Source organism: Orbilia oligospora, assembly GCF_000225545.1.
Source record: "Orbilia oligospora ATCC 24927 unplaced genomic scaffold scaffold00097, whole genome shotgun sequence".
In the NCBI taxonomy this organism is placed as follows: Eukaryota; Fungi; Ascomycota; class Orbiliomycetes; order Orbiliales; family Orbiliaceae; genus Orbilia; species Orbilia oligospora.
Genome location: NW_011645654.1, coordinates 2,074,857 through 2,101,576, shown reverse-complemented (window position 1 = coordinate 2,101,576; position 26,720 = coordinate 2,074,857). Strand labels below are relative to the sequence as shown.

At 46.2% G+C, this 26,720-nt stretch overlaps 8 protein-coding genes across 8 annotated transcripts; 3 read left to right on the top strand and 5 right to left on the bottom strand.

The window, feature by feature from the left end:
• Positions 1-403: 403 nt before the first annotated feature.
• Positions 404-3,444, bottom strand: AOL_s00097g619 (uncharacterized protein; the record flags this gene model as incomplete). The annotated part of the gene is made up of 4 exons (XM_011126452.1): positions 404-414; positions 472-816; positions 891-3,128; positions 3,189-3,444. The coding sequence occupies 4 exons, from the start codon at positions 3,442-3,444 to the stop codon at positions 404-406; spliced, it is 2,850 nt and encodes a 949-aa protein (XP_011124754.1).
• Positions 3,445-4,190: 746 nt separating this feature from the next.
• On the top strand, positions 4,191-5,613 carry AOL_s00097g618 (uncharacterized protein; the record flags this gene model as incomplete). The annotated part of the gene is made up of 3 exons (XM_011126451.1): positions 4,191-4,218; positions 4,308-4,411; positions 4,465-5,613. 3 exons carry the CDS (start codon positions 4,191-4,193, stop codon positions 5,611-5,613), a joined length of 1,281 nt encoding a protein of 426 aa, XP_011124753.1.
• A 1,632-nt stretch (positions 5,614-7,245) lies between these two features.
• On the bottom strand, positions 7,246-10,034 carry AOL_s00097g617 (uncharacterized protein; the record flags this gene model as incomplete). Its single annotated transcript, XM_011126450.1, has 3 exons — positions 7,246-7,293; positions 7,351-8,637; positions 8,985-10,034. The coding sequence occupies 3 exons, from the start codon at positions 10,032-10,034 to the stop codon at positions 7,246-7,248; spliced, it is 2,385 nt and encodes a 794-aa protein (XP_011124752.1).
• A 4,261-nt stretch (positions 10,035-14,295) lies between these two features.
• AOL_s00097g616 (uncharacterized protein) lies at positions 14,296-16,188 on the bottom strand (the record flags this gene model as incomplete). The annotated part of the gene is made up of 2 exons (XM_011126449.1): positions 14,296-15,906; positions 15,991-16,188. 2 exons carry the CDS (start codon positions 16,186-16,188, stop codon positions 14,296-14,298), a joined length of 1,809 nt encoding a protein of 602 aa, XP_011124751.1.
• An 801-nt stretch (positions 16,189-16,989) lies between these two features.
• On the bottom strand, positions 16,990-17,430 carry AOL_s00097g615 (uncharacterized protein; the record flags this gene model as incomplete). The annotated part of the gene is made up of 1 exon (XM_011126448.1): positions 16,990-17,430. The coding sequence occupies one exon, from the start codon at positions 17,428-17,430 to the stop codon at positions 16,990-16,992; it is 441 nt and encodes a 146-aa protein (XP_011124750.1).
• Positions 17,431-17,455: 25 nt separating this feature from the next.
• AOL_s00097g614 (uncharacterized protein) lies at positions 17,456-18,959 on the bottom strand (the record flags this gene model as incomplete). The annotated part of the gene is made up of 8 exons (XM_011126447.1): positions 17,456-17,862; positions 17,980-17,997; positions 18,061-18,176; positions 18,250-18,361; positions 18,419-18,481; positions 18,553-18,606; positions 18,660-18,791; positions 18,866-18,959. The coding sequence occupies 8 exons, from the start codon at positions 18,957-18,959 to the stop codon at positions 17,456-17,458; spliced, it is 996 nt and encodes a 331-aa protein (XP_011124749.1).
• Positions 18,960-20,790: 1,831 nt separating this feature from the next.
• On the top strand, positions 20,791-23,564 carry AOL_s00097g613 (uncharacterized protein; the record flags this gene model as incomplete). Its single annotated transcript, XM_011126446.1, has 3 exons — positions 20,791-22,548; positions 22,607-23,303; positions 23,362-23,564. 3 exons carry the CDS (start codon positions 20,791-20,793, stop codon positions 23,562-23,564), a joined length of 2,658 nt encoding a protein of 885 aa, XP_011124748.1.
• An 874-nt stretch (positions 23,565-24,438) lies between these two features.
• AOL_s00097g612 (uncharacterized protein) lies at positions 24,439-26,238 on the top strand (the record flags this gene model as incomplete). The annotated part of the gene is made up of 2 exons (XM_011126445.1): positions 24,439-24,652; positions 24,719-26,238. The coding sequence occupies 2 exons, from the start codon at positions 24,439-24,441 to the stop codon at positions 26,236-26,238; spliced, it is 1,734 nt and encodes a 577-aa protein (XP_011124747.1).
• Positions 26,239-26,720: the final 482 nt, after the last annotated feature.

Sequence of the window (26,720 nt, the reverse complement as noted above, 5' to 3'; positions counted from 1 at the left end):
TAACTAAATTACAACAGAGTTTGGTAAAAAAACACCATTAGCAGCCAACAGACCGTTCGAGAACAGAAACATGAAAACAAATGTTGTCGCGGGTTTAATCAGCAAAAAACTAGAGGATTTGATTCTCGATGGAAGGCATGTACTATATAGCGCATGTGCCAACAGGAAAGAAACAGGTATAGGTAACGGGGATGTTGGATAAGACTAAAGAGCTTTAGATTATTAGGATGAAGTTAGGAAGGTATGAAAGCAGAGATAGCCATTCACGTTTCGCTGTCTACGTGGACTGAATCGAAATGCGACATTTGTGGAATGGGGAGGGGATCTAGTAGTGCTCATGGGATAAGTACAAGCTACAGGGCACATGGTGGGGGGTTTCTTAAAAAAGGGAAGAAGTAATAATTCATCGTTCACCTATGGAATTCCAATTAGTTTCGACGGGCTGAAGGCCGGCAAGTTGGTGAGACATACCAAAGAAGACAAAGGAGTCGATCCGTAGGTTGAAGATACCGGAAACAGCCATCGCTTCTTGAACATCAGCTTCGGTTGTATCTAACCTACAGCCTTGAAATTCCGCTCCTTCGATGACCAATTTTTCAAGTTGGCTCCAGTTAGAAACACTAGATCCAAGATTCTCGCAGACTGGGATGGAACTAAGTTTCAGGTTGATGAGGCACGATCCAAGTTTGGAGGCGATTGCTTCGCATAGGTGGGGGTCACCATCGATGTGACATTCGGTGGCCTTCGCTTTTGATCCGATAAATGCAAGAGTAGTAAGACGAGGATCTTCAAGACCCATTAAAGCTTTTGCTAAGCCTATTTGGTTTTCGTTGTTCGGGGAGGGTCAGCATCACCTTCGTTTTTGTTTTTTAAACTTGATGGTAACAAACCTTTCTGGGAGACACCAGAGCAGCGTTCAATTTGCAGGGTTCGAAGTAACGGGAAATTTGGCAGAGCCCTTTCGAGGAACTCGTCGTGTATAGGAAAATCTTTGAAGGTGATCGACGTAAGTAGGGTTCCCCTGGTTAGGAAATCTTTGGGACCGGTAGAAATTTTTTTCCATTCGGCTGAAGGCTCGTGGCTGGTTTCCAGTTGGAGAAGCTGTAAGTTAGGGAAACGGTTAACGGATTTTCCCAGGTTCCTCAAATCGTTTTTCCTTGGGAGCCAATCATCAAGGGAGAGGTGGGTAATTGCGTTGTGAGCTTTAGTTAGATAAGAGAGGGACTGCAAGACGCCTGCGAAACTAGCATCAAGGCGTGAAAGATTTGGACAGGCCGCAATTATTAAGCTCAAACACTTGGCCGAAGTGGAGGTTGTGTATCTTTCATCATTCCCTCGCGGGATACCCGAAGGCGTCCATCCATCAACCGACGTAAAAGGAATATAAATTTTGATTTCCCTCACAAACCCCGATAATTCAGGGTAGTGAGCCACGCACTCAGCGAACCGCCTCAAAGTTCGAAGAGAGGTCATTGGAACGGATCGATATAATTCCGCTTGACATAGAGATCTCCACAGGGTATTAATCTTGCGGATAGAATCCAGTTGAAGGTTTCGGTTCTGAAGCGAGGACTCTTCATCATAGACGGTTGAAATAGACTTTCCGGTGACAACGTCTTCATCTTCAAGCACCATCCGAATGATAGTCGAAATTATTTCATTTGGGATCTTCCCAATTGGTGATAGTTTGATCATATTTTGTTCCCGAGGCCCTTTGCCAACTGGTTTGTACCGTGCATTATCCGGTTTAAAAAACGAGTTACTAGGGATATCCGACGAAGAACTAGGTGTTGGTGATTCAGAAATATTCTCAACTTCTATGATATTGAAGCTTTCGGACCCTGAACTAAAGTCTAATGAGGTGTTCGTCAACTCATTCTCAACTTGAGACGTCGCTGTGACGACCAATGCGACAGCATTCTTGCAGTTAGGAATGTCGGCTTGCGCATGGGTTTTCAGCGGAGCAGGTGGTTGTGCAGTGCCATTGGTAATGAGCTCCTGCTCCCCCCCAAAGGTTTGGCTGTTCGGCAACATCTTGGGCTCCCGGAGTGTCTGTATTCGCAGCGCTTCTTCGACGGTCATGGGGTCCAATTCGTTACTCCGCAAAATTGTTTCCCAACCAGGTACCAGAGGGAACGGTTTTAGCACGCGTCGAATTTCTTGCTCTTCAACATCAGTAGCGTAGCTCTCTGGGCAATTTTTTGAAATGTGTCCATAATTCCAACATCTGAAGCAAACAACCTTACCTGTATTGCTTTCCGGTCGTTGGCGTAAAAATGGTTCAGATATTTTATCCCTCGGACGCTGCGCGGCTAGCAATGGTTTCTTCGCTTGGTGGGCATCGGGAATCGGTTCCGGTGGCATTGCTATAGGCTGATCCCATAGAGATGTCTGGGTTGGGGTGTCATTAGTATCCCAAGTGGAATATTCGGGCCCCTTTTCGGGGAGTGTGTCCCAATCAGGTCGCTTCCCATCAGGATATAGGGAGAGTCGAGAGGCTGTAGGCTGTACTGGCTCCCTTCTTTTCTTCGGGGGCTTAGGCGGGACCTTTGATTGTTCGTTGAATTTGAATAACTTCGAATAGTATTGTGCGTTTTCGCGGATCATTTCCTCAGGACTTGGACGCTTTACAGCTGGTCTCCCTAACATTGCCAGGAGTCCACACAAAGGGCAATTTGGGACTACCCCTTTGCACTTTTCGCAGTAAGTAAATATCTTGGCTGGTTTTGTAGCCTGACGGTAGGCGTGGTAGTCCAATTGATTGGTGCTTTTGCATTTGGATTCCATGGTTGACGGGCCGCCTATATGGAGGTATGGCCCCATACGGGTGGGCTCCTCAGCCCGTGGACCTTTGCTCGATGACCAAAAATGCCTCCCTAGTTGGCGGATCTTTGTATCGGGTTTAGGAGCTTCTTTACGGTTAGAAATATTGGGTGCGATTTCGTGGATACGAGCTCCGGCACGATCCTGGGACATGGTTGAGCCCCCTCGATTTTGGTAGGATTCCTCTAGCTGGGCGAGAATGTCTCTAATATTTAGCTGCCTGGCGGTAGCATGATCTTTGGGTGGTGCCGAGGAGGGATTGTGGTTTGGGGCCCTGGCCGTGCTGGATGGCCTCGGAACTCGCCCTACGATAATCAACAGTTAACGATGTGGGAAGGGACATATTGAATTTCTAAATATCTTACTTGTAGAATTTTGACGAGAGGCTTGTAGGAACGAATTTTCCGATGACGGAAGATGGGTGGAATTGCTGGGAGCCAAACAAACCCGTTTCTTGGGTGGGTGAGGTTGAGGAAGAGCATCATCGGGTCGTGCAGTTGGCATCGATGCCGGGAATGGGAGATCAGCAGACCAGCGCTCTCGCTGGCTTCTTATGTGATGTGACCTTTTCATTACCGGAGGAAGGTCGCTCTGATTTTGTGGACCAGCTCCGGAAGCCATTTTGCCCTAGTTTTTGGTTCAAGTTAGTGGGTATTCGTTGGGGGCAAGGTGATGTTGTTGCTTTGATTCTTACGGTGGAAGAAGGTGCGTATTTAGCGACGCACGACGCAAGGATCGGGGATGAAGCCGAAGTGTTGGATTCGGCTATGTTGCTTAAAGAGGGATAGTCGAGAAGTGGGAGAAGTGGCGAAGCTAGGTACGGGGGTACCTAAAACGTATACTAAATAATAGCTCTGTGAAGTAATGTGAGGAGTTTGATTGAAGAGAGAGCGGGGATGGAAGAGAGAACGTAGTCGTTGTCGATAGATAGTAAGGATAAGAAGTTTATCTGGGAGAACCTAGTGATGATGAACCTGGTGATAAGTTTAGCATGTCGGGGCTGGAAGGGAAGTTGAAGAAGGGAAGAGGAAAGGAAGAAGGAACAGATGTTTGAGCTTGAGCTTGTGATTTGAATAGTAAGTGTCAAGATGTATAAATAATGTGCGTTGCGTTGATGAGGTTGTCGAACCTGAATGGATTGTGTTGTTGTGTTGCGATGTCGTTGCTGCTTTGTGGCTGGTGGCTGTACCACCCCTGTGTGACCGTGGCGATCTGTGGCGTTTTGGTCTGGTTACGTAATCCCGCAATAGCCAGATATATCATAGCTCAAGCTCCGCTCCGGATCTAGATCTGGCCATCGCGATGCATACCTAAGCTAAGCTAATACTAATAATATACAATATACATATACATCCGTTAAGATAGCTATGAACTCGCTCAAGTCAATCGCTAAAGGTACCTTATTCTCCGCTCCGCCTACTCTTAGTTCAACTACTGGTGAATTCGAATTGATCTAGCTGACATTAGTTATATAACCCGTCCAGGTGGATGGCATCCGGACAAATCATCCAGCTCCTCGAGCGCGAGCTCGAGCCATAGATCTGGCGATAATGAGCGCTTCAAGAACTTCAAGGGCCTGCAACAAGTGGTAGGTATTCTGGTCCGCGATGTATAGCAGCTAGCTTCTGACAAGTTGTACAGGCAAATTGGACAGGCCACGGCACGAAGGGCGGATCTCAAGATCCTTCCACAGTCACCTCTCGACCGCTCACCTCGTTAAAAGACCCTTATTCCTTTGGCGCGCCACCTAAACGGGACCCAAAGGCTCCACTTCCACCCCCGATCCAAGGACCTGTCCTTAGCTGTGAATCTAAGCTAGCTGCCCCCGAGCCGCCGACTAAGGAAGGGGAGGCACACCAATCTCGAAGCTTTAAAGTAGACAAAACTGGCCTCAGCACTTCGGGGCTCCCAGAACCTCCTAAGAGGGCGTTTGGGACCACGTCGGGGCTTCCTCTCCCGCCCCTCAGTCGACCTACGCCTCCACTTCCGAATCGAAGCCAACCGCCCCCTCTCCCAGGCCGCCAACCGAGTAATCCTGTCGGTACCCAAGATAATCCGTCTAGCTTACCTTCTACTGTAACCGGACTGGGCGTTGCCTCTTCCGCTCTTTCAGCATCCGGGCGGCTTGGTCGGGCGGGAGTATCAGTGCCTGGCCTGGGAATAGGCGTTGAATCGCCCTCCCTGCCTTCGCGAAGCGTACCCACGCCACCTTCCCGTGGAGCCTCTCGGGTTCCCACCACTTCTATCAGCGAGCCTTCTGGTTGGTTTGCCGGGCCAAAGTCTTCTTCGGCATCCTCCTCAGTTGATTCTCCGGCGGAGGCACCTGCTGGCGGAACGACTTGGGCCCAGAAACAAGCTGCCTTAACAACCATATCACAAGCTCGGAAAGATCCAACAAGTATATCTTTTTCGGATGCGACAGCAGCGGCGAAAACAGCAGGCAACTTCCACCAAAGACATGGGGATCAAGTCGCTAAAGGATACAGACAGTTGGAAACAGCAGGACTTGTAGATAACTCCGCCCGCGACAAATTAGCTGAGCATGGAACCCTCAAAGATGGACCACAATCTAAATGGGGAGACTCGGCCTCTCGTATTTCGAAAGCCAGTTCGAAAGCCAGTTCGAAATATAGCCTAGACGTATCTAGTGCCACCCAAGGAGGCACCAATTCTCTGGAATTGGTCTCAGCCGCCGGGAAGAAAAAACCGCCGCCGCCTCCAAAGCCTAAGGCTCTAGGAAACCCTAATTCACCGCCTCCACCCATCCCGTTGAGTACAAAGCCAAAATAGCAGTGGCTTTAGCAACAATACATTTGAGTCCACGATGAGCTATTTTCGACCCTTTCTAGCCTTTGGGTAATATTTTCTTGTTTACCTTTCATCGATTGATGCGCCCCGTATCAACTATAGCCTTTTGTGTATCCCCCCCTTTACCTTTTTTTCGAAGAGCTGCACGATCTTAGCAGTGTGAGTTCCTTTAATTGATCGAATTGATGTATTATTAAGCGAATTGGTTTACCCCTAAAAGCTATGATAGTGATTGCTGGGCATCTTCTCACAAAGAGTCCTGGGCGCCGCCATGGGCACCAGATTTTTATCATATGGTTTTACTACGGGTTGGTTATATGGCACCAATTGAGTTGTAGTGGTATTTAGGAAGTATACTTTTATAAATTTAGCTACTGGAGATTTGCTTATATATATGGGATGGCATGCCTATTTGATGCAACCTCAACAGGTAAATTATAGAAGTGCTAATGCAATTTCAAGGCAATCGGTTTATTATAGTGTGCTAGCGGGTCCATAAAGACAGGCGTCAGTCCATGCATGGGGCCAAAGGACACTCCAAGCTGGGTCATCAACAACTATTAGATCAGTAGATACTGTGCGACGAAAGTTGGTGTTTTTCAATATCGTCCCGATCCGAATTACTAACAATTGCAATTCTCTGGTCCCGCTTGGTTGTCTGGTCTACGAGACCAAAATCTTCCATCTATTATACCGTTTCGTGGAGTGGACGTCATAATGCTGCGTTACGGCGACAGAACTGTATTAACACCGTATTAATATATGACCCTCTTCTAGCACAGTAGCTACAGTTGGGTATGAAACAAAGCCCAAAAATAAGGGTACTATTGCTTGATTGATTGATTACGATTCTTGAATACGATCAAAAGGAGATGTCATTACAAAATACCCGCCCACATTTTTATCTGTTTCCCAACACGAATGACCGCAGGAAGTATCAATGCAATAGGGCAGGAGACCGAATGCTAATTATATAGAACCACAAATCGTATTATTAGGAAAGAAGAAAAAGGGAAATCTTTTTAGAGCAGTCCGATGTGAACAGAAAAGAAACGAAAGAAAAGAAACTAACTCCCCTCAATGACAAAAGAAACCAGGTTTGACGGATTAAAGGCGCGATATGGAGAATACAAACGCAAAGAAAGAAATGGGAACAAGGAAAGTAAAGTTTAGTATAGCATGTGATTATAAGATAAGGAAATATCTAAGGAAATATATAAGGAGAGGGTGTGGTGATAACTGTACAGTTCGGATGTTAGGATATTAGGTTCGAGGTCGAAGCCAAGGCCTGAAAGTAAGGGAGGCGAGGAAGGTTCTGGTTGTCTCCATTCTGTTGAGGCGAACTTAAGGGTACACTGTAAGAAAATGATGCAGAGTTTGCAGACGCTGGAAGTAATAATAAAATGTTGCCGGGGAGGACTTGGGGGCGTTGGGTGGAAAGAAGGAAATCGGGTTGCTGAGAAACGTAGAGCGGCAGTATGCTGGTCATGAAACATCTCGAATCACCTTTGCTGAGTTGGGAGATACTAAAAGGGCCATAAAATGGAATGCCCTAAAAATGGATTGCGCCGGTTCCGTGCCAATGAAAAGCGATTAATTTGATAGAACGGGTCATTAAAAGAAGTGAGTATAGACTCTAGAGCTCTCGTGAACCTCCATTTCCTATGATTCGAAAATTAGCCAGACACGCGAAGAAAATCGGCCCGGGGGGGTTTTTACCATTTTGAATGTGTTAAGCTCTTCCTTGATTTGCTGAGCTAGTGCAGGGGTTAACTTATTGCAAGTAGAGATTTCTCCTCGTCGGTCGTATTCCCCACTGGTCCATGTTTCGTAGAATGTCAGCTTTTGGCTAAAGGATACAGAGGCCCTTGCTTTGGTGATTTCCTGGTTAGTGACGGGTGCGGAGATTGCACTCGATGAGGGACTCTTTGGGACCGTGTACTTTGGAGCTGTGTTCGGTGCTAGAAAGTAGTCTTCATTTGTCTCCTTGTTATCGGGGACATCTGGAGTAGTAGGTTGTGAAGATATTATGGGAATTTGGGGAAGCTGTAAGTCGGCAGGGAGCTCAGTTGTGGGTTTAACGACTGGCGAGGAGCTGCCAGGTTGTTTAAGAATGCCCTTTTTAACAGCTGCCAATACTTCGGCCCGTTCCCTTTCCCCGCCAACTATGCTTCGTCTAGAAGCTGCCTCGGTAGATGTGCCCGGTTCCTGTCTTCCGGCGTCGAGTGAATTACGTTCCAATTTTGGGAACCCTGTTCCGCCCCCGGTGTGTTCTAAGGGGCTCGCATTGACATTGACTCTCTCCCTCTCTGCTTCGACAGTAACCATGCTCACTTGGGCCGTGGCTGGCTCGATGGCTACGGGTGTGGCGATTGGTCCAGATGCCGCTTCAACGCCAATAACAGATTTTGGTCGAAAAAGCCCAACGAAGCTTCTGGATCCTCGCTTCATCCCCTTGCCCATTTTTCTTAACATTACAGATGCGGAAGAAGCTGTGGAGGAGATCGAGAGATTGTCCGTGGAGCCAGAAAAGATACCACCTTGGTTATTGGAATAGATTGAGTTTCCTAGTCCACCGGCTTCCTGCCGCTCGGCTATTTTCATTTGTTCTGCATCTTCTCGTTCTTGCCTAAGACGCTGTCGATCTTCTGCGCTCAGGGCAGCTGCCTGCTTGAGTTCCGCAGCGCTTCCAAAGGAAAATGCCCTACGTAGTCTCGATTTAAATCCCTTGCGAGATTCAGCTTGCAGTGCAGCAAGTCTATCTGCAGCAACGCTGCCTCCAGTCCTTGGCCGGACTGGTGTTATCTCTGGCTCTGGCTCTGGCTCTTTGACTCCTTCTGGCTTGTTTGGGTCGGGGCTCATTGTCACAGGTTTCGAAAGAGGCGACGGGTTGGTAGATCTCTTTTTGGCATCGGAGGCACCACGAGAACTCGAAACCGAGTCGATAGATGAATTTTGCTTCACAGTAGCGGTTGAGTTGGTAACTTGCTGTTGCTGCTGTTTTACCTATTCGATTTTGTCAACCACAATTCAAAGCGTAGGGGGGAAAATAGAAAAAATAAGAATAAAAGGGAGAATAACAGCATCAACAACAAAAACAACAACAACAATAATAACAACAACAATAATAATAATAATAATAATAATAAGAATATTATCATTATTATCATTATGATTATTATGGTTATTATGGTTATTATGGTTATTATTATGATTATCGATACTACTCCCCTTACTAATAATGATAACAATGATGATAATTATGGTAATAAAGGAGGGAAGGAAGGAAGGAAGGAAGGAAGGAAGGAAGGAAGGAAGGGAGGGAGGAAGAGGACATGGATAATATTGCTAACCTTATGTGTTTGTGAACCATTCGAGGAATTCTTAGAAGAGATACTGTCAGAGCTTTCTCTACGGTGGAAGGGATTCCCAGGTGATGTGAGTGTAGCAGGAGACGAGTTCTCCGTGGCAGGAGACCTTGGTGGAGTTGGTTGAAAGAAGTTCGGTTGATTAAACATGAAAGGATTGCCGTTATGTAACCCGCCAGCGGAGTTCCCGACCTGTGTATTGAGATCAAAAGCGCCGATCGATCTCCTCCTATCCATCAATTCTTTTTGCTGAAGTTTGCTGCGAGCATTAGTTTGCTTCAACGCCAGGGTGTCGTCCTTGCTAAACGCCCGGTCCCCAGTTGCATATACTGGTTTTACACCCACCGCCACTGCCTCGGCATAGGTTCGACTACCAAATGCGGATGCTGAATTTGAACCCGACAGAGGTAGTGCTGGACTGCTGCTGGCTTTACCTGGATTGCTGTAAATGCTCATGTTGGATAGGGCATCCACCGGTGCCTGAGGTAAGCTGTCCCCAACACCACCATGACCAAAGCTTTCCGATCGTTTAACATTTCGACGATACCTATCTGCGGGTGGTCGTGAGGCTGCCGGCAGGGCCGTCGGTGTATGAGAAGGGCCGCCTCCGTGAACTGTGGGATTCGGCCTTACACTGCTCTGCGTTTGCTGGTGCGGGTGGTTGAGGGCTGTATTCGATGGGATTTGTTGGATCGCAGTGTTGGTATGAGGCGTGGGCTGTCTTTGGCGCGGTTGGTTATCAAAACCTGCGCTCGCTCGTACCTCCTGTTTGTTCGGCTGGAATTTTGGATCATTCGTCGTCAGATTAGGGGTCGACTTGAAGGCATATGGAGCAACGGGAGCCGTGGCGATCCCACGGTAACCATTGATTGCATTTCCACCGGACTGGGCCTGAGGAAACGACATGTTCCGTTGAAAATTGTTATGCGGTTGCGTATTGAAAGTCATGTTGTTAAGTGATTGGGAGGCAGAAGAGGGGATGGTGGGTTGAGGTTGAAAGCTATTTGTTGTAGTGGATTGGACGAGGGTTGCCATTATAGCTTCTGTTGGTCCTTAGCGTATTCAAGCTTGAAGGTGAAACGATAGGAAATGTATATCGGTGTACGTCTGTCTATACCCGTCAAGTGGATATCTCTATATCTAAATCAAAGGCAAAAGGGTTCGAAGGAGAAATAACCGGCTTGGTCAAACTAGAGTTGGCAACCTGTTAGTACTAGGTATCGAAAGAAGCTGCTTGGACGGTGAGATTTGAGGATTCAGCTGAGGGTGCACGCACGGCCATGGGGGAACTAGCGACCGAATAATTTGTGCTTACAAGGAGATGAGAATGATACGAGAAGGGGGGAGGGGGCGAGTTAGAAGAACGAGGAGATTCCGAACCCACGATGAAGTCTTAGGGCTAGCGGGTGCGCAGTTGCAAATTCATTGGTACGATATGGCACCCGTGGAAGGCAACAAAAGTAAAGAAAGAAATGGACAGGCAAGGACCCGATTTGGGGGGGGGGGGGGGGGGTAAGGAGGATATGATGAGGATGGTACTAATGTTGTTGTTGTGTGGTATGTGTGTGATGGTGATGATAGTGCAGAGTTATAATTCTTGCATGCTTGTGACAGAGAGGGAAGTTGTGAAGTTTTGTGGTGAGATATTGATGATGTTGAGGGAGAATATGGGAAAATATGTACTTAAGCATATAATGATAATATGAAAAAAAATATATATAAAATATAAAATATAAAATATAAAATATGAAAAAATAAAAAAATTTATAAAAATAAAAAAATAAAAAAAAGAAGTAGAAGAAGCAGAAGCAGAAGCGGGATGGGGATGGGGATGGGGATGGGAATGGGAATGGGGACACTTACTTGGTAAAACAATGGGAATTGGGAGAACGCAAAGCAGACGGTATCACCAATTCCCGCTCAGAACACCTGTCAAACGGGTCGCCCGGGTCCAAAAGCCCTTTTAATTATGATTAAGTACTCGAGTAAGGAAGTAATTAAGTAAGTAAGTAAGTAAGTAAGTAAGTAAGTAAGTAAGTATATATCCCCTCTGGAACCTTTTCTTTCGTCCAGAATCGAATGATAGGATCCAATAATGTCGGGTTGCCGGGACCGTCCCTAGCCCTGGGAAATTAATGGCGTGCGAGCGTAAAAACCCCCCGCCCTCCGGTACAGCAGTAATCGCAATGCGTATTGACAGGAAAGAATATATATATATATATATGGATTCCTCCCTGACTGAGCGAATGTCGAATATCTAGATCCAACGATGGCTAAATCAGTCGTATGTGATATTAATTCGGGGTGCGGTTGAAGGCTGTCGACGAGTCGCTTGTTTTTTCGGCCGATGAAGTCTACGGGTGGTCCGCTATCAGATCTTGCACTGATGCTTATTTTCGGTGGCAGCCCTTGATACCGTCGGAAAGAAAGAAAGAAAGAAAGGAAAGAAAGAAGAGAAACACTCGACCGGTGCTTATCTACGTCGTCGGAATAAGGCTTCTGCGGGTAAGGAGGCAGAAAGGAAAAAAAACAAACGACTGTGGCGGTACAAGGAAGGAAAAAGGGGGGGAGCGAACGAAAGGCGATTCCGGGAATTGAACGAAAATCGTAGAAACGAGTAGGGAAAATTCGACGCTGTCGGGACTCCTGATGAGAATGAAGAAAATAGGGAAAGAAATCGAAGGGACCTAAAGAGTGAAAGAAAAGGCACAGATGCAGCAATCAAAAGGGCGACGCCAGGAACATAATATCGAGGAAGCGGGTGCGTATGTAAGAGAGCCGAGGTGGGTTTGGCTCGATCTGGGGGGGGGGGGGGGCAATACAACCGCGATAGCGAAAGGAATAGTGAAAATAGGGAAGATCTGGAAAACAAGAAAAGGAAGAATAGGAAGAAGAAGAGGGGGGAAGAAGAAAAGGAAGAAGAAGAAGAGGAGGAAGAAGAAGAAGAAGAAGAAGAAGCTACGCAGGTGACATGCGTAGGTGGCGACAATTTAGTTTTTTTTGGGGGGGTTGGGTTATTTCGGAGTTCGAAAGAGAGAGAGAGAGAGAGAGAGGGAGAGAGTGGAAGCGGAAGAGGGAGAGGGAGCGAGAGCGAGAGCGAGGGAAGGGGCAGAAATTAAAAATAAAATAAAATAAAATAAAATAAAAATAATAAAAATAAAAATAAAAATAAAAATAAAAAATAAAAGAATACCACGGTCCAGCACAATGCAATCCGAACCAATCTGTATTGTATTGTATTGTATTCAATTGTATTGTATCGAATAGAAAAATAGAAATTAAATAAATAAAAATAAAATAGAAATAGAGATAGAAGTAAAGAGTAAGTACTATTTACTATTCAAGTACTTACTTCAGTATATACACGTAGGAGGGAATGCATACTAATTATGATAGAACGTTCCTCCCTTTCTTTTCCTTTCTCTGACAGGGTCCCGAACATTAATCCCGAATCCCGAATCCCGAATCAATTGCAAAGGGACCCGCAACTAAAAACTACTTACTATGTAGTATAGTATATGTAGTATAATGTAGTACTCAAGTACCTACTTAGCTTTAATTACTCAATTGGCTCGGTTTGGCTGGCGTGCATGCACAGCCTGAACCCGAAGCTGCTGTCCCTATTCATGACAGGGCCGAGATTCGAAATGAGACGATGCATGGCTTCGGATTCCTGTCTTCGTAGGTATTTCATTCTCATTTTCATTTTCATTTTCATTTTCATTTTATAAATTTACTCTCTTCCATCTCTCAGACTCGACTGTCCATTTCACAATCGTCGAATCGATACAGATACCCTTAATTATAACTTTCATCATCTTTTACAGTACTGCGTATAAGTGCTCCTGGCACACCTCAGACCGAGCACGCAAGCCAAGACGTGCAGGTGCCCAAATTTGGATCTTTGACAGGAAAAAAAAAAAAAAAAAAAAAAAAAAGGGATGCCCTGACTAAAAAAGCAAGTGACAGTGAGCAAACGACTGAAACCGTTAGGAGACACCAATCAAGAAAGTCTCTTCTACCGTGGCACAGATGTGTGTGTGGGGTGCGGACCTGACTATTTGGATCGAGTCTGATACCCTGTCGTATACAATCCTTCCTTCCTTCCTTCCTTCCTTCAAAGTCTGCGTGATGCTTCCATGGAATGTTTTAAAGCCAAGGAACTAGATTGGTTCCCAAACATCGATCCGAATATACATCAATTGGCTGCATTTGAAAAATGTATGTAAGTAAGTATATCCAATGTGATGTGATACAATTCGCCTTGTCGGTACAGAGGACGCCTCACTTTAGCCCCGCATACTAGTACTTCTGACCTGGCAAGCTCGACCTTATCGATACCCGTAGGCGTGCATCTGTCAGTAGACAAAAGTCAGGTCATGTCCAGGCCGACGGTCCACGCAATAATATCAAGCTAGTCGTCATTAGCCATGACCCGTATTTGCCTTGATCCATTCCCGCATACATCAATTGTAACAAAAACTAAAGCTGGTTTCGAGGTTACATTCGAGCATCAAGATAAGCGGATATTGCAATTGGTCCCAACTTTAAACAAACCTAGACCTGGTCCGAACCGGGACGCACAACTAACACCTCTATATATAGGTCTATCTATATACCATATATTTACTGTGTATATATAAGTACTTATCTAACAGAACATAAAATAAAAAAACAAGAATAAAGAGAGCTAATGCCTTTTTTGGTGAACTCCCGTGCAAATAGTGTTAGTCTGGGGAATAGTGTATAAGAGGTATTTACTTATAAAGCTACTCAGGTCAGAAAGTATATGTGATGGCTGGTAGAGTTATACTGTCTATTGGCTTCTGATAGGTTGCATTGTACGGTAACTTGGAGATTATACATCCCGCCGGTCTGATCTGGTGATTGGTACACAGCAAGGATGTCAGGTTAGTTTCGGGGCTAGGGATGGACTAGATCTCAGAAATCACAGAGTGATACATGTACAATCCTGATAGCTGGGATCCTGTCAGCCCATGGGACCTGATTGCTTTCTACCCTCGTAGAGATATCACCACAGGCTGTGAGCCATTATATATATCCCATACTGACAGTTGTCGCTCCGAAGGGTTCCATGGTAATATGTCGACGAGAATTTAGGTGATGATTTAAGGATTCCACCCAAATCCTCAAATTCAAATCGAGGAAACCCCCCAACAGCTTTTCGCATGGCTTTGCTTCCTTGGTAAGTGGTTGACCCTATACCCAGCCCCATTGTACCAGTACGCAGGGATTTCATATTCTATCTAGACATTAGAGACGATGCTGTGTAACCCTACGACCACCCTTTCCTGCCCTTCTGAAACTGTCTGTTTGTCTTCTCCGTTCTTCCTTGCTGGGCCTTGCCTGGCTTTCGTTTTTGTCTCTTCCCTGATCGCGGGTCACCGTCAGCGATATCAACTGCGGATACAGCCTCATTGGGCCCTTCATCCGAAAGCCCATTCCATTCTTGATTCTCGACTTCCGTCGTGTCCCCCAACACCTGGGAGCGAGATTTGTCCTCCTGGGCAGGGACTATATCCAAGTTTCCTATACCCCCACCAAATTGACCTTTGTCATCCACCTGTCTCGTGAAACAGGTTACAAAGAAGCCACCCCCTAGGCTATCCGTCCTATGGACCCGGATACACCCATCTGCAACCCTCCGTTGCTCCTCTAAGCTACTCTTAAGGTCGGAGAGCTCTCCAACCAAACCTCGCCTATGCCAGGTGGAGAGCGGGTTTTCGTCTCTGCTCTGAACTCTCCAGCCTCTTTCCTTCGCAATCTCGCTATTCAGCACACGGGCCACGACATGTTCGTTCTCCTCAGCATGTACGCTGCATGTAGAATATGTAATCCTCCTCGCATTTGGAAATAAAAATGCGTGGAGAATTATTGCAACTTGGAAATCAGAAAGCGACTGCAATCTTTCTCTAGAAGTATCATCATCTTGAATCTCCTCTTCAAGTTGTTTTGTCTCTCGTTCTTCAGGCTGGGAAGCAGAACCATTCGGTAGTGTCTCGTCCCTCTTTCGCTTCTTCTTGGACGGGTGGCTGGAGGTAGTATCGCTAGATGGCAAATTCAATTTCGATATATCCCAATCAACCCTTTGCAGTATACCGCTGCCGGAGCATGAAGGGTCGAGTAGGATGTAGCTAGCTTGCCAAGCGGGGTGTCCTTCCATTATCGTCGTAAAATCGGTTGCTTTAAGCGTTGTTACGATCCCTTCCGCCCCAGCCTTCGTTATCATCATCTCAAGTATATCCGCACGCCTCCTATCCCTCTCCACTGCAAATATCTTCCCGCTACTGCCGACTAGTGCCGCGAGGTGTGTCGTCTTGTTTCCCGGGGCGGCACAACCATCAACAACCATCGAGCCCTTTGGCGGATCCAGCATGATAGCTGGCAAACATGAGGAAGCAGATTGTAGAATAATCTTCCCTGACTTGTACAGTTCGCTTGATGTTATATCGTGGGACGGGTGTATTGCAAGAATGTTGGGCAAAATCTCGGCCTTCCGGTAGTAAGTCTTCCGCACAACGTCGAAGAAAAACATATCGCTTACGCTGCCGACTTCTTGGAATGCGTGGAAAGTCGGAGACGAGAGCGAGTCTTCTAGGGTCGTTTGTAGGGCGTTCACACGAACCCATCGAGGGTTAAATGACGTAAGACCAGTCGCGGTTTTTGTAACCCCATCTTCTGATTCGCGGCTATGCTCTGCATTGACGGCTCCAATGAGAGACTTTATGTCTGCATGCCCACGTCTAAGTCTAGCACGTGTAAATTCCGCGTTCAACCGCGCCTTGTGACGTAGAAGAGCATCTTTGAGAGGACCACTGGATGTAGCGATCCCTGATTTCGTAAGGAGGAGGTCGTGTGTTAACAAAATTGATAGAAGGGGTGTCAGCTGTTCAAAATCGTAGTCAGCACCGAGGGCTACTTATGATACGGCCGGAAATGGTGTCTTGTCGCCATGAGAAACGCAGAATACCTTTCGCTCTAGCTTTAAAATACCAGAATTTTCCACGACTTCCTTTAGGATGTCCTGAAATTTTAGGGTCTCGACAATGAGAGCATATAGTTTGGGTTGTGGTGATTTGAATGGTTTCGAGGGATTGTATATAATCGCCTTGAGGGACGTAGTTTGCGGCGACTCGAGAATCGTAGCAGCCTCGAGATATAAACTCATTGTTGGGGTTTGGCTTCAACTGATCGCGATCTTGGGGTGTTTTTTTTTCCTCTCTGCGGGTGCGTTGGGTTGACAAGGCTGAATCAATATTAGTCAGACTAGTATAACTGTGCTAGAAAAGTAGTGTTTTTCAATACCGTTCGAATCCGAATTATTAGTAAAATTCCACCTCTACGGTATCAATAACCCCTCCTTCTGGCACATACCTAAGGAGGTATGTGCTGGTAGATAATGTTTAAGAACGGATTACATGGATTCAAGTACTATCAATGTACCAGTACAGGTATATATAAAGCAACGTATTATATCAAACAGAATGGGGTTTATCTGCTGCTCCGAGGTCTTTTTTATGCTGGCCACCTATAGCCCTAGCTTAGCCCAGAAATATTTTACACAACTGACAGTTCCAAATTTGCAAACAAGCCTAAGTCTATGTCCAGGAGCACACTGATGGGGGTGAAAGTATACAAAGCATACCTATCCAGCTGCCGAAAGGTGTAGATGAGCGGGAATATAAATAAAGTGAAGAAGAAGAAAAAGATGGGTGCATGGGAATGAAGCAAAAAGCGGTAAAGAAAACCAACCAACTCCAGAGCAATATATTAAGATCACAAGAAATGCCTTGTATCCGCAAATGAAAGTGACAAAACAACCTGGAACACCTCTGTCTTTCCATGCAGAAGTAACATGAAAGGTGCGAATGCTAAATCCGATATGGTACCCGTCCGATATGACCAATATAACAAGTAAAATCACCAATGTAATATATCCACATCCACATACAGCTAACCAAATACAGACCTAATGAATCATTGTGAACCTCGCACCGAGGGCAAAAACAACGACAATAACGAGCGTAATGATAGCGGCACCTACACGATCTGCGAGAGTGATGTCGTAGTTTCTCAACCGATACGGGAGATACTGGGAGTTTCGGTTGTGCACACCACCCCGGGTACCTGTTCCATTCGGGTTCGACTTAGAAACTCCTCCGTTGTCTATATCCACCAGGTAGCCTACCGGGGCTACAAAGGGGGCTGTATTCTGAATGACCTCAAGCGCGCTCAACTGTTCACCGAGGCCCATGATACCATCAAATTTAGGTCCAGTGTTCCATTTTAACCCGCAGGCAGTCCCACTAGCTCCACCAGTACAGGTCGCAGCAGCTAACTGGGCGTTTTTCCTGAGCCGAGGCATGATGTCGTTGTAGGTGTAAGGGGCAACCTGAGCGGTGTATCCCATCCATCTATTATGTCAAACCGGTCAGCTAGGTCTCTCCACAAGATGATTGAATGCCATCATGCCTTGCAAGGTATGCCTTAAAGGAAGGCTGATCGGCGTTACAGGAATCGCTGTCTTGACATTGAATTTCCTTGATGGCACCCGACTCTGCATCGAAGAAGGTTGCATATGTGGCGGTAAGAAGACTGTCGATTTGCTCCTTCCAGTATGCGCCCCCATCGGTGAAATTATACATGGCAGCGCAACCGGCGAGCAGCGTCCCGTAGTTGTATGACCACCGTTTTTCCGTGAACTTTTTACAGTCCGGAAGCCATGCCCCATCGGTAACATAGAAGTCGTCCCGGACAATTTTTACCTCGCGTAGCCATTTGTAGGTCCGTTCGGCCCAGTCCGCATAAGTTTGGTTCTTTGTATATCTAGCAAGCCGCGCACCTACGCCATAATCAGCAATGCGAACCAGCTTTTATTTCCTCGTTTCCTTTATTTCCTCTATTTCCTCTATTTCCTTTATCTATTCATTCACTTGTTTGTTTTTGAAAAAGGACATACTCTGCTGGAAGAAAAGGCCTATATAAAGCCCAATGTTAGTAAATTCGAAAAGGGGAAGAGGAAGAAGGGGGGAGATCTCACCATTCGAAATCGTATTCTTGTAGAGAAAGCCATCGTTGGTGGGATTGATCTGCCATCTCAGACCCCCTCCACACGTTTTGTCGTCCCAACGGCCGGCTTGGAGGTTTTGAACTGTCCTACAGAGGGTAGTTAGTGGCGATGTTGGCGCGATGATAGCGCGGCGAGTGGTAGCCTATCGCTTGTACGTACTGCGTGATCTCGAGGAATCCGGCATGCATTTCCTTCTGGTTCTCAGTTTCCGGGAAGGCTCGCTCGGTAGCATCGATACTCATGATGGACCAGAACCCCTGATCATCGTTTCCTATTCATAACGTGATATTAACGTGGCAGTCCCGTTTCAGGTTGGTTGGTTAACTACCTTCACTGAAGGACTGTTCGTCAGGCTGGAGATCTAAACTAGGAGAAACTCCTCGGAGCCAACCTGCACAGATGGTCTAGCATTAGTATACGGAAGAACAATGAAAGAGTGTGACCGGTGTATAGGTAACATACCAATAGTAACGTTGGCGTTAAATCTGGTATCCCCAGTCATGGCCCAATAGTCAACTATTCATTGCTCGGTTAGCCTTCATCCTTTAAACAATAGTAACTATACATACCTATTCCGCCTAGAATGGCACCATGTAGCCACCAATAATAAGGCGGGTGTGGCACTCCGTGCACGTCACCAGGAATCCAGTACCCATCGGCTAGTTCCTGTGCTATGATCTTTGTCGCTGATTTGATCGAATCTATAGGTGCAGGGCGAATGTAAGCATGTAGATTGAGGAAATTTGGGTTCAACTGGTGTATCAATGTTGCGCACCATAACTGTCGATGTCAAGCTCAATAGCGGCGGCGGTTCGGGTCAACAACACCACTATCCCTCCCCACAAGAGGCTCGGGATCTCAAACCTCATGCTCGAACGCGAACGAACAAATACAAGGAGCAAAGTTTGGTTTTACGGCGGTGTCGTTTCAGGGGGGCGGGTTGACGGTATTAGAAGCAACGAGTGACTGAAAGTTAGGAGCTGGAATCTGAAATCGAGGTTGAAGAGGTCTGGAAATTTAGAAAAGGGAGAAGTGAAAGAAAAGAGAGGGTGATAGGAATGAAATAAATGCTCTCCGTCCAGCTTCTTGGTGGTTAAGCTCGCAGCGACCTGAACCAGTCCGAACCATGCATGTTGGGTCTGAAAAGGGTTTAACCAAGGGGCGGCCATGGCCGTGGTGGTGGTGGTGGTGGTGGTGGTGGTGGTGGTGGTGTTTACTCCAGACAGGATGTACCACATACTCATTAACTGGGAGATAAGTACTCAAGTAGGTACTTGGATACCTGAATACTCGCATATATAATGTAAGTACATGTAAGTACTTCATTCGCAGGCCCCGAGACTCAGCATGGCCCCCTTGGTATTTCTTGGGGTGCTAAATCGGGTCAACTGTCAGCGACTAAGACCGTGGCAGGAGACTCGGGCAGCTCAAACCTACGTAAGCGACTATCAAAGAGTCCCAGGGCATGCCGGGGCATGGGCATTGAGGCAGTGTAACTACTGTGTACGTATGTATGTACTTTACACAGTACATATCCGAAACCTCGAAATTAAACGCAGCCAAGGCCAGGAGACCAGAGGTTGATCTGTTATCCGGCGCGATGGCTACATCAACATCAGATATATTTTTCCTAACATTATACTATAAGTACCTGGGTAGGTACTACTTGCACCGGTTCCCCAAGTGCATGCCGGGAAAGGTGTAGATGGCATGCGACGAATGTTCTAAAAAAAGGCCAGTCCATGTGCCTGCCGACCGTAGGGCTGAGGCTTGACCCGAAGCGGCCTATACCTAATGCAATGTAAGTAAGTAAGTAAGTACTTAAGTATGTAAGTACTTAAGTGTGAAGTCAAAGTGATGATTAAGTACAGAAGTGAGACTTACCCGACAAGAAGCTTCGAAGCAGGATTTAATAGCCGGGTGGTAGAGGAGGAGGATATGGGTATGCAGTTGATGGTTTAAGCTCTCTGGGCAATATGCACGTTGACTTTTTATAATTTAGCGTCTCCGCCTTTTCCCTGGTAATTCCCAATTTACTCAAATTTACTCGCATCGTATATAATATACTTAAGATACTTAAGCAAGTAGTGCTGACACAATCGATCGTTCATTCACATGTACATACATCCAGTACTTCGTGTTTGATCCCGCCGGATGGTTCGATATCCGGATCCCGCAAATTTCAAGCCAATTGCAATTGGTTTGCATTGGGTAAGCTGTTGACATTGAGCTTTTACTGCATGCGGCCTTCGTCAAGGCTGCCATTAACTGACAGAACAGGCCAGCGCCAGCGCCGATATGAGGTTATCGGGCCTGCTGCTGCGCCTTTGGTCTGCTCTCGATCTCACGTATTCGTAAGAAACCTAGAGGGATTTAAGTCAACCTTTGACCTGGGAATTATGATAATTACATCCCTACTAAGTACCTAACCTAAGTATTTATGTCTCTTGCGCGACGGGACCGAGTCGAACATCAATCGGTTCGTTTTCTCCTTCCCTTCCTTCCCATCCCCTCGGCCTTCCTTAATTTTTAAAATCAACTTTCGAACATCAAGTGGTCTTGTTGGATCTAAGTTCTTGTCTCGACAGGTATCAGCATTTTGAGTTATTCTTATTCTTATTCTTCTCTCTCCTCTTCTTCAATCTTCATCCATGCTAAGCCGGCCGTTCCGCCAATTCGGATTTGTGCAGCCGGAATATGATGTCTTCACAAGTCTCAGACAATAACACCAAACAACACAAGCACCATCGACCACGCGAATTTGAATCCGAACACCACCCTCGACAGCATCACCATCATCATCATCATCATCATCATCATCACCATCATCATCGCCATAGTCAAACCCAGAAAAATACGACAAGTACCGCTGAGATAAGCCAATCAGATAATAAAGAAAACAGCAGTGACGATTATGAAGAAGATATTCTTTTGGACAACCTTCCTAGAGACGATGTCCCGAGCATCCTTTCTCTATCCATCTCAAGAAGCCAGTCAACTTATCAAAATGCTGCTTTATCCGGGGTTCATCCGCCCTTGCCATCATCTTCTGTTAATTTAGAACAGAATCTGGATAGTCCTATCATCGATTCCCCACAACCCCCGAGGAAGACATTCTTTGCTTCCCAAGGTAAAGCTGGAGGTCTTGGAGTGTTAGCCCAAACGAAGCTGTTTCGTCCAAGAGCTTCATCTCTCGGAAACGCCGACCATGCATCCAAAGAACATGGAGACCACGAAAAGTGGGTATCTAAGCTTCCAACTTTCAGCTTGCCATCGTTGCAGCTACCTCAGCTACCATCATTTGGATCCAACAGCAAAGACGGAATGGATAAAGAAAAGGGCATTACCCGGTCCAAACGAGCAGGTTCGTTGTTGATCGACTCTCTGGCAAAAGCTGCCGCTGGAGTATCAAATCATTTTACAACAAATGGCTCTTTGCAGGCTTCCAATTCTACCTGTAATGCACTTGCATCTCGGAAACCACAATCCAACCTACACATTTTCAGTTCATCCCCAGAGGCTCCCCAGAATTCTTCTGTGAATTCAAGTACTGGTACGGTTCCAGGCTCAAATTTTGATCCAGCATCGGCCCGCCTAAGTGGTCTACGGCGAAGTAACTCGGATTCTAGTTCTATCAGGAGAGCTCTCTCCCGTACATCTTCCATTGGGTCTGATACGCGGTTTCTTGATGTACGAGAGCAAAAGAATGCAAGATACAAAGCCATAAAAGATTCTCTACTGCCTGATATCAAGGATAGCTTCACGTTTAATGCTCCTGCTATAGTAAAGAAAGCTACATCAGGGAGCCTGGTGGCGGTTGCCGCTGCGCCCACCCACCCTCTAGACAAGCTTTCTGGCGATGTTGTGATCATGGGTGGATACAGAGGATCAATATTGAAGAAAGTTAAAACCTCGCTGATGGGCGAAAGGCGGATTGGAAAAACCCTTTGGATCCCGGTGAAAGTCGGGTTTAATTTACAAAGTGTCGACCTCGAAGTCCCCCTCGACCCTGAGGCAGAACTTCTGATGGAGGAAAAAGTCGTCGCCACTGATATGCTTTCTCATCTCGCGGGTGTTGATATCAGTCGTAGGCTAATGAAAAAACTACGCTCGAACCCGAATGTACGGCTTCATGTTTTCGCATACGACTGGAGGTTGAGCCCCCATCTAAACTCGGAAAAGCTAGTGCTCTTCATGGCAAATTTACCCTGCAATCGGATGGCATCCAAATCGGAACATCCTAGTAGTATTGGTGATCTATGGCATGAGGATGGGCCATTCGTCATTGCTCACAGCTTAGGCGGGCTAATAACTAGGCACGCGATAAATCGACGGCCTGATTTGTTCAAATGCGGAGGTGTCTTATACGCAGGTGTCCCCCAGCGATGTGTCAATGTCCTAGGCCCCCTGCGCAATGGCGACTCTGTTGCTTTCAATAAGGACGTGCTCAATGCTCAAGTATTCTCCCCAATCCTAACATAGATATCATGCCGGTCTAATGATGGGCGACCTCTAGGCAAATTTCTCGTTTCGCTCAACGTTCGTCTTTTTGCCAGAAGATGGACAGGTTTTTATGGACCGCAAAACTGGTGGTTTGATCGACTTTGACTTATATGACCCGGTTATGTGGCAGCAATACAACCTCAGTCCTTGTGTGTCTTTAACGAATAAACCCACGTCGGTTGGGATTTTAAGTACGGCATCAGGTGCGATGGCAACAGTTTTCCGCGAGGGAAAGGATGTCCGGGAAAAATTAAGTCGATGGGCACCGTCTTCTCCAGGGTTGCTCTTAGACGGAACCTCCCGGAAAAAAACGGCAAGGGACGATGGGACAGCGTCGTCGCAAAATAATCTCATTGTAGCTCCCTCTGACGGTCTCATTTCGGAGCCACACGGGAATGCGAACGAGGTTCAAGAAATCGCAGCGACAGGCGCTGGTGCCGCAGCGCCTAGTATGTCCACACCCGCCGCATCGAACCCGCAAAACAGCTGCACTCTCCCACTATCCGTTACCATTCCTTACCTGGATAGGACTTTAAGAGAGACCAAGAAGTTTAGGTCTGAGCTCGCATTTCAGCCTGCACTAGCAGAACAATACCCTCCATGTGCAGTCCTGTACTCCAAAACGACACCAACTGTCAAGGCTGCTAGGGTTAATGGGTTGGAAGGCATAAAAAATAGCGACTATAGTGACTTAGTCTTCGGAGCCGGAGGTACGCTGTTCAACTATCCCTTCTCTTTGTAGAATTGTGTCTAATGTTTGTGACCCAGACGGGGTTGTTCTCTCGCGAGAGGCTATGCTTCCTGATGGATATACTTGTGAAAAGCGAGTCCACTGTGACAGGGGACATATTTCACTCTTGGGAGATCTCGATGCGGTCGGACAGTGCATCGAGGCTTTGTTGGAAGCACGGGAGAGGAATAAGAGGAGGCTGCTGCGGACATTGGGTCGGAGCACACCTTCGAGTGCGTGAAATAACTTGAAGGAGGACTAGCAATGAGGTTTTTTAAATTTGAACGCTTGAAAATCATAAACAGGAGGCTCTTTCCTTTCATTTAACTTAAGGACCTGAAAACCCCTGGGCGTCCCCTGTCACGTCCCTGTGGTTTTGACGGTACATGTACATGTACGTCTCTTGCAATTTCCGAGTCATGAGGTCACCATATCGGCGAAGCTATATAAGCGAGTCAGTACTTCATAAGGGTGTAAATAAGACTGGTGCCGGTCAAAGTACCTACGTACTCAAGTATGTATCTGACGTTTTAGAATCGAAAGTATCTAACAAGTAGTATCTAAATCCAATATGCTTGTACTTACAAGTGGTACAGACACAAGTTAATCTAGGTGCTCAAGTCCGGTAAATTTAAACGTACTTGGTTAAGGTCGGTATTTCGGCGCTAGAGAGCTAGAGGCGCAGCTAATCATGGGCCTATGAGCCCACAATTTACGAGCAGCGATACATGTAAAAAGGGTGCCAGGACCATCAAAGATGCCTCGCGGGTGGCCCTGTCTCTTGGTCGATGACTTGGGGCACACGGGAAGATCATATAGAACCCCTAGACGGCCGCTCAGTGTCCGAACTGAGCTTGATCGATCGATAGCTCGAAGCCTTCGAATCGATTTTACTTGCGACAAACCAACATCATCGCCAACACAGACAGCTGCATAGGTTAGGTACATACCTACTTAGGTGCTTAAGTACATACTTGAACAGGTATATCAAGTATCAATATATAGTATATTCAAGCTTCGGTCATATATTATCTTAAGTTTACTATCTTCAACCGGTCTTTGCCAACCTTTTCTGTGTTTCCGACAGAATAATCTTGCATTTGGCGGAATTCGAAATGACCCGTCATTTTGAGACAGCCGACCCGGGGTCACTACCCACCTATGAAGCTGCGACATCTCACAACCCAATCGTCATTATCGCACCGTACATCAGACGAGAAGATTTGTTTAACTGCGCTCTTGTTTCTTGGACTTGGAATCATGCAATTAACTCTGAACTCTGGGGAGAACCTGCAGAGTGTTTTGGATTTGGAGAAAAGAGCCATCTCGGTAAGTCATCAAATAGATACGGTACCGACTATGTATTATATTGATACCTACCTAATGACTTCATAGCAAGCTTTCTACTATTTCTAAAGGCCCTTCCACATACCTCTCCGGCTGCCCTTTCCCAAACACATACTCTGAACCTTGAAAAATGCATTGCTAGCATCTACACTAGTCTCCCAGATACATGGTTCCCAAATCTTTTGGTTCTTCTTCCAGACCTCCGAAGGCTTCTTCTGCCGGGAATCACATTCGTTGACCATGCCTCTTTGCTGCGAAAACCATCCATCAAGGGATACCTTCCCCATCACAACCTCTATCACCTAAACGTCTCAAACCTCACAAATACCACGCCAACGTCGTTGATAAAGTTATTTACAAATCTCACACCGGGTCTTGGGGTCCTCGATCTATCGCGAACCACCAGTGCTGGTCATCCGGATGTTCTTTCGGCTGTTGGTTCGTTAAGGAATCTTAAGTCTTTAAAACTGAGATGGTTGAAGCTATCCGACCGGTCCATGGAGCTCCTTGCCCGTAGACTTCAAGTCAAAATCGAGCGCTTGGATGTTACTGGAAATTTGCTTACAGACGGTCTAGCCCGGTATTTACTAGATTGGTGTTTTATGCCACCAGAATTCGAAGTCGCGATGGACAATACGGGTTCCGATATCCGGGTGCCCGTTGCTCATGAGTCCGATGATGAATCTGATACTGAGTTTGGGGATGAGGAAGAGTGGATGACTGCGAGGAAACTACAACGTCGGGAGTCTAGGACTCTGGAAACTTCGCTACCTGATGCAGAAGGTAACCTACCTCCAGTTAGAGACAAAGGCCTTACGCACCTCCATATATCGAATAACAAGATGAGCTCTCATGGTGTCAGTCAAGTTTTAAATTCGACGAGATTAAGGACATTAGATTGTAGCACCATCACACAACGACCGAATATACCAAGAAGAAAGGAAATTAAGGATATTACAACTGCCATAACATATTATGGGTTTCGAAAGCTACGAAGCCTTCGAATCCATCGAGATGCCATTTTATTAACAAGATCTTCTGGGTGCAAGGATACAGATCTTTTGGATATTTCTAGGGTACCCCATTTGAAGACCTTAGCTCTGACGGAGGTTCCTGCCATAGCTAATGCAACAACATTGGGTTCGCTGATAAACTTCCTGACAAAACTCTTGGAGACGAATCTCAAAATGTTGGTTTTGGAGATGGAGGAACCGAAATCTGAGGAGATGGGGTTCTATGATATCACTGCCCCAGTGGCGGAGATGGATACTCAGATTTTTTTCGAGATGTCAAAAGACGACTTTTCGTTTTTTGAGGATGAGCGGAGTATTCCCGGTGGAATGGCGAACGAAAACGAAAAGTTGTCTTCGGCACGGAAAGAAGTGCAACGGGAAGTGGAAGTTGGCACACTGGACATCATCAAAGAGTGGCGTGATAAATCTAGGCAGGGAGAGAGAAGATGGCAGGGAAACATTCGAGTCTTGAGGGATATTGGCGGAGTTGAAGCTCTAGAGCGTGGAGCCGAGGGCAATCGGTGGGGTATTATGGTATCCGACTTTGGTCGATGATTGTTGCCCCAGAGTTCTGTTCCCTTAACGATAGTAATTCAGAATGTCAACTCTGATTCCTTAAGGATTCTTCCTTGGAATCAGGGTTAGAGGAATAGTTTTAGCCTCCTCAAATTGAAAGTTTTCTTGGAAGATTGTAATTAAAGTGTCATTCCAAAAAAAAAGGGGAGTTTTCCTCCCCTCTCATATCGATACATAATCTGGGGACGTGGGGTAGCTGGCTACAGAGCTTGGAACACCCACTTGAAACCTGACCATAAATGTAACTACACAATTAATAAAGTGACATTAAAGAAAGTAAAGGGCGAATGTAAAGAAGGGATAATTGAAAGAGTACGTGAAGGATATCGATTCGTTAGGAGCGGTGGAAGACAAAAACCATAAACGTGAATGTGAATAGGAAATATTGCTCCGTCTATATGAAATGATGAAAAACGTGTGAAGATGCAGGAGTGGTAGTGGGAGTTTTTTTGGAAGAAACA